General features: G+C 36.1%; 1 protein-coding gene across 1 annotated transcript; it reads left to right on the plus strand.

Moving 5' to 3' along the window:
• Positions 1–7,998: 7,998 nt before the first annotated feature.
• On the plus strand, positions 7,999–13,615 carry LOC143619797 (uncharacterized). The gene is made up of 2 exons (XM_077091643.1): positions 7,999–8,951; positions 13,290–13,615. The coding sequence occupies exons 1-2, from the start codon at positions 7,999–8,001 to the stop codon at positions 13,543–13,545; spliced, it is 1,209 nt and encodes a 402-aa protein (XP_076947758.1). The 3' UTR covers positions 13,546–13,615.
• The last annotated feature ends 496 nt before the right edge of the window (positions 13,616–14,111 follow it).

Here is a 14,111-nt window from a genome sequence, read left to right on the forward strand (position 1 = left end):
TTTTCATGTTTTACACATGGTAGACATAGGAAAGAGAGGGGTGTTGTAGTATTCATGGTCAATGATGGTCCATGAAAGAGTATGGTGGTTTTTGTGAGGGTGAGAGATGAGAAATTAGAGGTCGGTCCATGGGAAGAGACAGAAAAGGATTGTCCATGGGGCAAATCTCTAGACAAAGATAATGTGGAGGTTCATGGACCTCTCCGACTGTTGATGCTATTAGACTTGAACATACGAGATCAATTATAATGCGGCCAAAAGCTATGTATGGAACATCGCATCACCCTGCTTTGATCCACACACAGCAACGAGTGTTTCGTGTGGAGAACTCTAGAGGTATGGAAACGAGATCAAACGGCTAGCTTAAAAAATGATATTTTTTTAAGAAAATTCAATCAACATCAATTTTAACCATTCTATCCTTCAAATTATTATTATTTTAAGATATTCTAAATTCGCGATCTTTATCATCAGATTTTGTAGCAGCGGTTATTTGTAGACGCTTTGGTGAAATAGTAAAAGATGATGTTGAAAGCCCGATCACGTGGACATATGGGGGGATTGAAGTTCAAGTGAGGGTAGGAGAGTCAAGTCGTCAGCCACTCACTTTTAAGTGAGCATGTATAAAAACTAAATTTTGAAGTGTAAAATGAGGTTAAAAAATTTAGGCCCGATTCCAATAAACAAGCCCAGCCCACTCCAGTCCAGTCCATTAAGTTTTTTGTATAATTGAATTTTATTAAAAAGGAGACATAAATTATAATAATTTATATACGTTTGGAAAGGTTTAGATATCATTTTGATCATAATTACGATTTTATTTTTTTAGAGTTTTCTTCTTCGATTGATATAGCATATGTAGGTAGGTAACCTACCAACCATAACGAACCGATACTAATAGAGTTCTCACATAGTCTTCGGCTCTTCGCACCAACACATGAGTTTAATAGCACTAATTTTAATGAATGTGGTCTATGTGATGATGGGGTTGCGTTCCTACTTTGTTGTTAGACGAAATCATTCATCATCTCTCTATTATCCCTATGTATCAATCTGGCCTTATATTTTATTGGTGGAAATTCTGAAACAAAATGGGGGTGGGGAGTTGGGGACCAACTTTTGTCATCTAATCATCGTTAATTTGCTGCCTTTGTTGTTTAGATGAAATAAATCCTCACAATCTCAATCTCTCTCTCTCTCTCTTGTTTTTTTTTCTTCTATTTACAAATTGAGCCTTAAATTTTATTGGTGGAGGTTAATGAAACAAAAGGGAAATCAAGTTGTCATGATAACTACCTTTGCATCTATGGTAGCCGGATCCACCTTAGGTTTGGTTGTATTTAGGAGAATACGACTTCGTTCAACGTACTATGAGAAAAAAAAAAGATTCATGTTTCTTCAATTACATAAAATAGACTAATGTTAACTTGTGTTATTAATGTAAGTTCAGCCTAAATTTGAACGGCTATGGCCTTCCGATCAGTTTTTGTGGAGCCCATCAAGGATTATTATGTAAACCCGACAACGACTAGAACTAGATATTTAACTTGTAATACTAGGAAGATGCCAATCTATCTAAGAAAATTGTCTCATTTTGAAAGCTGTTACAAGTTTACAAATCGTATTTTTTCTTTCGTGTAGGATATTTGAATTTATGAAAGTGGTCCATGTGATTAAACGACTAATAAAATGAGTGGTTCGTGTCTACTTAAGTTATTGCCTTATTGGTAAATATATGAGTAAAACTGAAAACAATTTTTAGTTCAACTGAATAAGTTAGTTTGGATCAACCTCTAAATTTTTTAGAAGTGGGCAGTCCATCAATCAGATGACCACAAGTCCACAAGGAGGTAGGTTCTTGCATTTGTTAGTTGTTACACATATAGGGTCATCACATTTAAATTGGTTCAAAGAAAAACGTAGGGCCCGGGCCATCACCGGGTGAATTTACACCTGAATTTTACACTACTACGAAAAAAACGTAACGGGCCGGGGCCACCATTGGCCTTAACAATGCTTCGCAAATGAGTTTGCTCCAACATAAGCATGGCATACATTTGTCATAATTGATCAACGCAAAGCTCATTGCCAACTCGTTTGGCTTTCAAAATTCACAACCCCCCCCCCCCCCCAGCCCACCCACACACACTTACTTTTACCGATGATTTGAGAATGCACAACCGATCACCAATTCGTTTGGCTATTAGTAACTTGTACTGATAGTCTTGACACATGTTTGATTCACGTATGTTGCAACAAACTAATCACCAATTCAACTGGTGATGACTAGAAGATGACTAGAGGTGCACAAATCGGGTTTATGAAAAACCCGGGTTCGGATATGAAACCGGGTTCGGGTATGACCGGGTATTGGAAAATTGGGTGTTGGTAATACCCAGCTCGGGACGTCGGGTTCGGGTTCGGGTCCGGGTATTGTCTCTAAAAACCATACCCTATGCATAAGGTTATGGTCGGGTATAGAACCGGGTATTCTAAAATCGGGTATTTGAATACCCTATTTCCGGGTATTGAAAAAACCCTATTTTTGGGATTTTTTGGGGGCTTTTTCCGGGTTTTTTCGGGTATAGATTGGATTTTTTTAAGGGGTTACAATTTTTAGGGGTATTTTTGGGTATTTTTCAAGTATTTTTCGGGTATAGATCGGGTATTTGAAAATCCCAGTTTCGGGTATTTGAAAAACCCGGTTCCGGGTATGTGACCGGTTCCGGGTTTCGGGTATTACTGGGTATAAATTGGGCCCGGTTCCGGGTACGGGTTTTGATACTAAAATGCATACCCTATCCGTACCTTATGGGTAGGGTCGGGTATTAAAAACCCGGGTATTAGAAAAACCGGTTCCGGGTTCTTTTTTTGGGTCTGGTTCCGGGTTCAGGTTTTTTGTGCACCTATAGTGAAGACCCTATATGCGTAACAAATGTAAGAATCTATCCCATGTGATCATGATGGAGTGATGGGATACCCGCTTTCAAGAGAATACGTTAACCCTTTATTATCTTTTATAAAAAAACTAGCTGATTTATTATTATTATTATTATTATTATTATTATGAACAATAAAAGGCTACACTCTATAAGGATTGAACTCTTAACATTATATTTTACGCCCTAGCCATCTTACCATTCATCAAAGTAGAAAACTGGGAATGACAACAAAAAAAGAAAGGAGTTTATTAAGTTAGACTTGTGAACCTATCACTAAAAGTAGCTAATTTATGTATTTAAAAAGTACAAAATTTTAATAAATCATTAAGTGGAAAGTGAATATGCGCTATTAGACCTAAGCTTAGACGCAAAAAATTAAAAGTTACATCGTTTTGATTTAAACCTTTAAAAATAAAACTAAAACTCTCAATTTAACTACTTAATTTCCTGGCCAATTACATTTCTTTGTGTTTTTTTTTTAATTCAAATATACTATAACTCAAAAATGTTCTTCGTTTTTATTTATAATTTCTTTCCACCAAATAATTTCTTTCACAAAATTAAAACTCACAGTTCATCGATTTCACCTTTTTCTTGTTATTTAATTTTCATTTATGTCTTAAATTCTTATCATCATGAGGCTATGAATATATCCAACAATCATATTATGATTTAATCTAGAACATGAAATTGGACATCTAGAAGGACATAAATATACATAACAAAAGAAGACATGTTGAAGAAAAACCAGAAAAGTAGTTTCGGATTTGCTTAAGCCAATTGGTAAAATTTATGAAAGATAGATTTCTTGAACTCAGTGGATATAATTTAAGAAAAAATAAGAAATGTATTTTATCAAGAAAATAATTGAAGTAATTTTTTTTATCTTTTAGGGTTTTAATTAAAACTACTTGGTTTGGAAGGATCTCACGTCTAAGATTAAGCTTAGATGTGTGACAACACTACATTCACTTTCCTCATGTTATATATATACATAAAAGAAAGTCTGAAAATTTTGAACCCGTGTGATGGATCCTGTGTAGTCGTCCATCCCGCATTTGGACCAGGCCGGGCCTGGCTAGGTGCACGGTGTCTTCTTACTAACATTTCCGTTTGTAGCATATTTAAAATTCGTGTTTGGGACGTTTTTAAACTCACTTGTAGGGGAGGCATTTCTAAACAAAAACGTGAAAAAGGAAACATGTGTTCCATCGAGTTTGAGGATGCTTTTAGAGATTCCATTGAGTTCTGTCTTCTTTGATGATGCTCTTAATGGTATTTTCCACATCATGTCAACATTTTTTTCTCACGTGTTTGTCCACTTCTAACATATTTTTATTTTATTTTTTATTAAAAAGTATTTATTTATTATTTTTGAACGGAATAAAAAGTATTTATTTCAAACAAACAATTTTTTTTATTAACAGACCATTTGTTTTATATAAATAAACCATTTACTTTTTTAAACAGATAATTGTTTACAACAGGCCATTAAACAGCATTATTTTTATCTTTTTAGTAATCTCCCGTTAGTAAAAAAAAACAATGAGAAAATTTTATTAGATATTCCAAAATAAGTTTGGTATCCAAGTATCCCTATAACTTTTACCATGTCGTATGAATATTTTTACCAATAAATGATAATAAAGTTAATTAGAAAAAAAAAGAGCAATATAGAAGGTAAAACAATTTTCTCTTTTAACCCATGTTTTAGTCCAATAGGTCCATTTTAGTCGCAGAGCTCACCTAAGATAAGGCCTCAAGAGTCGATAAGAGTTAGGTGCTATTTGTTTTTTTAGAGGTAAAATGTCTGTAATGTGCGGACTACATCTGCAGCAGAAGAGGTGAACCAAACCTCTGCAGTTTGCAAGAAGAAGACTGCTTGTTTTTTAACGTCTGCAGACTGCTAAAATAAAACAGAAATCTTTAAATATGCTGAAATTTAAATAAAAAAGTCATTCAACATCGAAATTTAAATAATAGTCAAACAACAGTGCAATAATATTCATAAAACGACAAGAACATTTTTTTTAAATAATCTATTCGGTACTTTGCATTAACTGCTCCGCAATTTCATCTCGTAACTGCGTCATATATTCACGTTCTGATGCAGTGCCATGCGCTTCAACCTCGTCTTCATCAGCAGCGTGCACATGAGTGTTTCTGAATGGCACATCGGGTTGATTGTATTGTTCAAACAACTCATCACTCAAACCAAAACATAATCAATATTCAAGTAGTTAATTAACATTAATCATATAACAAAAAGGTAAAAATAATACCTTGGTGCAACCATCAACCAAAATCACCAACCACTACTTGCACACATCATGAAAAGTGCCACCATAGTACTTACCATTAACCAATTTATTCAAATTTTAAATTGAAAACAAACCGAAAACAAATAAGGTTGCCAATCAAAGAAAAGTTTCTAAACATCTTTGTAATTCACTAAAAACTGCACTCATAGAGCATAACAATTCCACTCCCAAATACTAAAAAACATAATAAATATTCAAGAAGCTTACTTTGACAAAGAAGGTGGAGGATGTAGCGGCAGTGCGGAAGTGGAGCGGCGGTGGTGCGGCGCGACAGTAGAGGTCCCCGGTGGTGGAGTTCGCGGTGGTGGAGGTTGGGGAGGAGATGAAGGGGAGGAGAAGGTAGAATGAAAGGGGGCCAGGGTTTGAAATAAGATAGAAGATACAGAAGATGTGAAAAGAGGCTGATCCATGTCTTATAGGAAAAGAGGGCGTGAAGACATTTTTTAATGAAATGTCTTCAGAAAAACAAACAGTCTTCAAGCCTAAAGGTCTGTGCGTAGTCTGCTCGGCGCAGACATAAGAGGCCAGGAAGATATTCAGACAAAAAACAAACACCACCTTACATTCTTTAGTCAAGGCCGAAGAGTACCAAGTACTCACTATTTAAACTTTTTAGGATCGGTACTCACAATACCAATACATGTTCAGTATTTTGGGTTAATTTACTTTAGAATGCTATATTGTACCGCATTGAGCCCTTTTAGTTTCAATACCAAGCTCATTCATAATAAACACGTTTCATATTTAAATGAAGCATGTTCACTGCATCACAGAAATATCTGTGTCTAATGCAAAAATATTCATAGTTATCCTTTGATGTTAGCCATGGGATAAAATGCTTCCGAAAGGGTAACAACTCGGCCACACAAATACACGTGCTTTTGTCCGAAAATTTTTATATGGTGTGTAAATTTACTTGTTTTTGTTCAAAAATTTTGAGCTCTCCATCTGCATTTTCGTCAAAGCTTTACCAGTAAATGCATTAACACTTATTTACATGAACTAATGTAAATCGAAATGTTACTTGAAACTTACACCTGATTTACTCATCATAATTCATAATACAAGATAACAATTCATATAGTATATTACAATTTGAATTTTGAGGTCTTACACAACCAAAATCTAATATTTTGGAATGGTTTTAGAGGTAACATGGAGGAGTTTTCTTGTAGAGTAACCCACAAACTTTTACGGGATCATTTTGACGAGTTCTTAACTACAATATAGGAAATAAATGCTTCTTCTTCTTCTTTTTTTTTATATTGCTATTCAAAAGGAGGTTGCAGCGCAGCTTGTTGTCCGTTTGCCTGCCAATTTATTGTAATCGTTTTGATTTTTTATGAGAAATAGCAGATCGATAATAAAATTAAAAAAAAACTATCATCTATTGGTCTTTACCGGTTCCAACTAACGAATTGGCTGTTGACAGTCCAATCTTTTAACGTATTTGTTCCCAATGGTCTGCGACTAACGGAATCCTAACGTCGTTACTTGCAAGGTCGCCGGAAAAACGCTTTTCTCTGGAAAAGTCACATTTTTTTGTCAGAAAACTCAACTTAAACACCGTTACCACCACCAACTGACTCTCCACCAACCCACCACCACCACTTGAGCAGCACCAACCGACTCCGGCAATGGTTCTAGGGTTCCGGCGACTTTAATAATTAGGGCTTTTACTAGAAAAAAGTTCTTAAAGGTCCGATCCAATGTCACAAAGATGTTTGGGACGAAATGTTGAATTTTTCGGAAAAAAATGTGAGTTTTGTGGCCAAAAACGTTTTTCTGGCGACTTGTAACTAACAACGTTATGATTCTGTTAGTGGCAGACCGTTGGGAACAAATACTTTAAAAGTTGGGACCGTAAGCACATTAGTTGAGACCAGTAACGGCCAAAAAATGATGGTTTGGATTATTAATAACCATTACACACTTTTTCCCAAATTTTGTACATATATACTTATATGAACTATGGTTATTATAAATATTAAGTATTTCGTTTGGGTTTTATTTTGAGAGAATTTCGAAACAAACCTAACCATGTTAAACTGAGTTAAGATGAATAAGGCATCAATGCTTAAAGTTGAGTGTTTATACATGTTAAAGTTGTCAAAATTTTAACCTGGCAAGTGAAATAGATAAAATCGTTTTTATTTCATAGATAAAATCATGAACAGTTTTCCTAAAACTCTTTTCATGATTTTACACCCTCGTCACAACGAAGGGGCTTAATAATCGTTTTTAACATTTTTGTCTTCCGCTGTTTAAATTAAACAAGTATACGATGTGAAGACGTTGAAGATGCTATTAAATTAAAATAAATACACATAAGTATACGATGTGACTGATTCATGTTGGCCAAGATTTTTTGTGTGGAATGGAATCTACCTTGCCAAAATAAATACACACACCTATATATATATATATATATAGCGACCATACCTTTCTTCTCTTCCCAACCCAAGCTACTGTCCGCCCTACTTCGCCGGAAAACATTCACTTCCACTATAAACTCCGGCGATAAGGCACACAGTTTCTCTAGGTCAGTACTAATCCCATCTGTTTCTGTTTACCGATCCAATTTTAACGCTCAAAACTATGTGTTCATGTATACTGTAATGAGTATTTTTCTTAATATTCGTTGAACCTGTTTGACTTTTTTTTTGTTACTTCTTCAGGTTAATTTTAAGCAAAGTCATCACTTTTTGTTTATCTCAATCTCAATGACAACTAAAATGGCGAGTAGGTGTTTGAATCCATCACAACAAACCCTAGCCTATGCAATATCATCACCGTCAGCAAAACGACGGCGTTTCACTCACCTCCTTCTCAGGTCCACGATACACGGAACGAATTTGATCACAAAACAATCAAAGTCAACGATAAACCGCCAGCCGGTCAAACGAGCTGTCACCTCAAGCTCAGAATATTCGGATAAACAAAACTACGACGTTTTCGGTTATTGCGCAGTGAAGAGGGCATTTTCGTCCATGGTGTTTATAATACGAGAGCTTCAAAGCTTCACGATTCAGATCCGAGAGCTTTTATTTTACGAAGATCTGCAGGAGATTTTAATTAGGGTTCAAAACGAGATGAACGCGTCTTTCGTCTGGTTATTCCGGCAAGTGTTCTCTCAAACGCCTACTTTAATGGTGTACGTCATGATTCTGTTAGCCAATTACAGCGTCCACTCAATGTCACACAATTTCCCCACCGCCGCAGCACCGCCTCCCGCCGCCGTGGAAACCATAACGGAAAAGCAGAGTAGTAGTGATCAGAAGTTCGATTCTTCATTGATTAAGATATTTAATGCAAATTCAGGTGGAAGAACGACGTCAATTGGAGGAAACAACGGCGGCGGCGGGAAGTTACCGGCGGTTGCCGGTGGAACTGACGGTGACGGGACGTTTGATCGGTCTCTGGCGTATTCGTCGGAGTCGGTTTCCGGTGAACGGGAGACGTGGAGTTGGATTGTGGAGGAAGCTGATAGGATGCAGGGTGTGATTGATCGGGAGACGATGAGTGGGTTTGTGGCTCCGGTGAGGGTGAAAATTGAGGAAGAAGATGTGGAGGAGTATGTGAGGACGGAGGTTGGGTACCAAACGGGTTTGTTGCGAGAACCCGATAACCCGCTGCTTCTGGCCAATTATGCTCAGTTTCTCTACCTCGTGGCGCGTGATTACGATAGGTATTAAAATATTAATTCTTCATTTTTTAAATATTAATCTTTTTTTCACTTTTTAAAATAGTTATTTTTTCAAAAATTGCAACACTCTAAAGTCAGTTTGTGTAATTTAAGACAATAAAGTCGGATAATAATGAAACAACATAGCTCTCAAAATTTAAAAATTATGGTGTTTTAACACATGTAATTTTTTTTAAAACATTAACAATAATAAATGATATGGGTAAATTGGATTTTAAAAGTTGATTTTAGATTTTTAAAAAATTGATTATAATTAATATGAACTATATTTCTATTAAGAGGTGTTTAAGTTAGTTTTAAAACTTACTTATTTGCTTTTTTAAAAATAAAAGGTACTTGACAAAACTTATTTAAAAGCTTTAAATTAGAGCTTTTAAAAATAAATAAATAAATAAACAAGTTTTAAAAACTCACCAAACACCTCTATAAGACTTAAATTTAGATTTTTTTTTGTGCCGTGGTTATCAAAGGAATATTCATAGTTAGATTCGGTTGATAATTATGAAAATGTTAACAGAACCCTACTTATGATATTGAAAGAAGACAAACAATATTAACTGGATTTGTTGAGTTGGGTTAACCGGCTGGTATTCACGGTTTGACCGTTTGATTTTGACAGTTTAGCGGTTTAAATTAAAGTTTTTTTTTCTTTTTTTTTAAACCTTAATTTTGTCTTCTGTTTCAATGTAATCCAATAAACAATCATATATTATTTTTGTTTGCAGAAGCATTGTAAGTTACGATAAAAAAAAAATCTTTTAAAAATGATAGGAATTGTTAGTTAAACATCATGCTTTTAAGACCAAACCATGTACGATACCATATATATATCACATGGACCAACTAACATCCTTCCATTTCGATGGTTCGATTGGTTCTAGCAGTTTAATGTTCGATTTTTTACCTACAAACTATATTTGAACATGAATTCATTTTTCCTATAAAACTCTTTTATAGAAAAAAACCAACAAATTGACGGGACTACCGGGGCCCACCTCCTGATTCTAGCCAATACTAACATTTAAATATTTAAAGAAATGTCTCTCTCAGTCTTTTTTTCTCGCATGTGGGGCTAGAGGTGCACAAATCGGTTTTTTTAAAAAAACCGGTTCGGTTATTAACCGGACCGGTTTTTTCGACCAGGAAAAAAACCGGTTCGGTTAATAACCGGACCGGTTAATAACCGGTTTTTGTGTATGAAAACCATAACCGGTCAAACCGGTTAGGACCGGGTTGGGAACCGGTTAGAACCGGTTAATAAACCGGTTTTTTTATTAACCGGTTTTTTGATAACCGGTTAACCGGTTTTTTTTTTTTTTTTTAAATAACCATTATTTTTTCACAGTATAAACAAACCGGTAACTACAAGGCAAACCGGTAACTACAAGCATTAAATCGTTATCGCATATTCGTAACTCAAAAATACATAACTTTCATTTATAGCTTTTACATTAAAAATACAAACATTAAATCGTTATCGCATATTCGTAACTCAAAAATACAAACATTAAAGAATGCTTAGACACGATTACATTAACAACTTGCTGTTTCTTACTCATTATTTTCATCGCTACCCGATCCCGAGCTATTCCTTAGGTAATCGTCGTACGCGGCTTCTTCATCGGTCATTGGTTGAGTGTGTCCTTGATTGACCTCGTCTTCATACAAGCCCGCCTCATAGTCCATTTCCCCCTCGTGTGAGCGTTGATGTTGTGCCCTATCTAAAGAGTCCAAGTAATCCTTGTAGCAAATAGACATCTCTACAGCTGGTGGAGTGAGTCGAGTCCTCCTAATCGATATAACCCTGCCAGAAACAGAAAAAGCAGACTCCGAAGCTACCGTGGAAGCTTGGACCGTTAGTAAATCTTTGGCCATGGCGGCGAGGATCGGAAACTCATCCTCCTTACCTCTCCACCAAGCCAGCAAATCAAGACTTCTAAATTCATCTGGAGTCATGTGTTTCACAAAGTTGGTACCACCATACCTTCCAAGTTCACTGCTTGGGGTGTTTACCTTTTGACGTTTACCGGCGTCTTCCCAAATCATGTAGTACATCCCCATTTCAAGGTCGGTTTGGGATTGGGATTGGGCAACAGCTCTTAACGAGTCATGAATTTGGGAATACGACCCGTATTTTGTAAGGTAAACATCATACATGTTAGACAAGGTGGTGTTGAAAGCATTCTTTAAAGTTTGGTTATAATAGGGGTTTTGATCGTCGTTTAACTCTAGCTCATCACAAATTTTTTCTATTAAAGCTTCAACACCACCAACATTTATGCAAGGGTTTAACGCAGCAGCACATGTCAAAACAGCGGGTAGTTGTTGAAAATATTTTCTAAATTTTTCTTTCATTTTTACACCCATATCAAAATAAGGTGCACCCCTACAATGAAGTTCACTCAACTTTGTGCACATGACAGCAATTTTTGGTAAAGCAATGGGGCTTGTTGGATAGTAAACCCCGGATAAACTAGTTGTGTAAGATTTAAAAATTTGAAGGACCTCCGTAACGATCTCAATCAATAACCAGTTTCTAGGATCGTACGGTGCACATTTACCCCTACTTGACATTATTTGATGAAACGCAATTAGTGATTCTTTTTGTTGGATGGCTTTCTCAAACATATCACAAGTCGAGTTCCATCTTGTTGGACAATCCCAATTGGGCCCCAACCATTGACAATTAGCTTCATCACAAAATTTTTTGTATCTTGAAAATGTTTTATTGTTGCTAAAAACATCTCGTAACATTCTTTTAAAATTGTTTCTTTGCGTTTCGATCACGTTTAACCCATCTTGCACGGCCAAGTTGATAATATGTGCAATGCATCGGCTATGAAAAAACGCTCCATCACAAATAGGTTTATACTTTAATTTTAAATGGCCAACCGCGGCCGTATTGTTGGACGCGTTATCAAACGAAATTGAAAAGATTTTATCTTCAATCTTGTATTGTCGAATGACTTTATCCAAGAGTTTAAAAATATTTCTACCCGTGTGCGGGTAATCAAACAATTGAAACGCAACGGTTCGTTTCATCATTTGCCACGACCCGGGGTCAACCCAATGAGCCGTCACACAAATGTATGAGTCGGGCGAACCATTAGGTACCGACCACACATCCGTTGTTAAGTTTACACCAGTTTGTAAGTTTGAAAAGTATGAAATTAGTTCGGATTTAGCGTTTTTCCAAGCTTTAAGACAATCTCTTCTAAGGGTCGAACGACTTACGTGTTGGTAGCGTGGTTGAACATACTTTTGCATCATCTCCGTGAATTGAGGGTTGTCGAAGTGGTTGAAAGGAAGTGTATTTTGAATCACAAAGTTTGAAAACTTTTGACGTACCGCTTCAAGGTCGTACGTAAACACCGTTCCTTGATTCGTCATCTCCGGCTGCGAACTACTTCCCGATTCGTCCTTCAAGGCCTTGCAAAAGGGCCTTTGTACATGCGCTCTTAAAGTGGAGTTTGCATCTTTGCCATAAAACTTCAAACAATGTTTGCATCGAGCTTTTTGGGTACCGTTAGACATTTCGCATAGGTCGAAATGTTGCCAAACATCTTGGTTTCGTTTCGTGGGGATGACCCGAACGACCGTTTCTCCCGTGTTCGAGGCACCCATGTTGACGGATGAAGCAGCACTTTGGGAGGCCATGATAATCGACTACGAAATAAGAGCGTATGGAGTGGTAATGTGGTATAATTGAGCGTGAGATAACAAAATAATCGCGTATGTAATAAACGTTTAGAGCGTTTGGAGTTGTATAATCGAGTGTGATCTAACCAATACCCAACCTAAGCTATATATAGATGTTTGTGGGGGTAAAATGGGGAAAAAAAAAAAACGGTCAAAAATTATAAAAAACGGCTATATGGCCGTTACTCAACGGGAAAAAACCGGTTTTTAACCGGTTAACCGGTTTTTTTATAACGGTCAAAAACCGGTTTATAAAAAAACCGGTTAACCGGTTTTTTAAAAAACCGGTTATTAAAAAAACCGGTTTTTTAATAACCGGTTATTAAAAAAAACCGGTTTTTTTTATAACCGGTTATAAAACCGGTTTTGGCTCCAAATTGTGTAACCGATATATAAACCGCCGGTTTGTAAACCGGTCAAACCGGTTTACAAAAAACCGGTTTTCTTAAAAACCGGTTTCCGGTTTAAACCGGCAAACCGGTTCGAGGACCGGTTTTTTTGACCACCTCTATGTGGGGCTTCAACAATATGTGGTGGTTTAATAAAGTTGATGTTTATTTTTCCACTTTCTTTTTTTATTTTCGCACGGCACATTAAACTCACATACATTTTGTCAAACAGAGCCGAGGACTACTTCAAAAGGGCTTCCATGGTTGAACCCAAGGACGCAGAAGCATTAAACAAATACGCAAGTTTTTTATGGCTAGTTCGAAAAGATTTGTGGGCTGCCGAAGAAACTTACTTGGAGGCAATTTCAGCCGATCCTAATAACTCTTATTATGCTGCCAATTATGCACATTTCCTATGGAATACCGGAGGTGAAGACACATGTTTCCCTCTTGATTCATCAGATGATACGTTTTCAAATGACGTGTAAATTAACAACCGTTGTACAAACTTTGGGTTTTTTTGGGTAAAGAGGACCGGACATGGTAAAGGTTCGGGTTTGGGTTTGGGTTTGGCTTAGATAGTTGGGGTAATAAACGATTTGGAGGCAAATTGGTCGTTTCATGGTGATAGGGTATTATTATTATTATTAATTTTTTTTTTACAATTTTGGTTTTCCACTCAAAAGGGCAGAAAGTTGTAATTAAGTTTTTTTTTAATTTATAAATCACAAGGAAAAATGAAATTAGGCGAATGGAAAGTTTTGTCGTGCAGTAAAGGTATTAATTTATTTTGTTTGTTTTGGTTCTTCTAACAATCAAATACATGTGTTAATTGAAAAAAACTTGGAAAATTATAATATGACACATTATATGCATGCACAATTTATAATAACAACAATACAATATGTACGAACGTAGTAATATATAATAAAGATTTAAGAGTTAGTAAAAGAGCGGGGCAACAACTAAACACTAGTGTATTCCAGATGGATTTTCATATAAACACTATAACCTGGCATATGTCTCATTTAGGCAAAGATGGTGCCTGAACATA

The sequence above is a fragment of the Bidens hawaiensis genome, unplaced genomic scaffold (genome assembly GCF_021521415.1).
Source record: "Bidens hawaiensis isolate Kalapana, Puna unplaced genomic scaffold, B.hawaiensis_p1.1 tig00002507_1, whole genome shotgun sequence".
NCBI lineage: Eukaryota > Viridiplantae > Streptophyta > Magnoliopsida > Asterales > Asteraceae > Bidens > Bidens hawaiensis.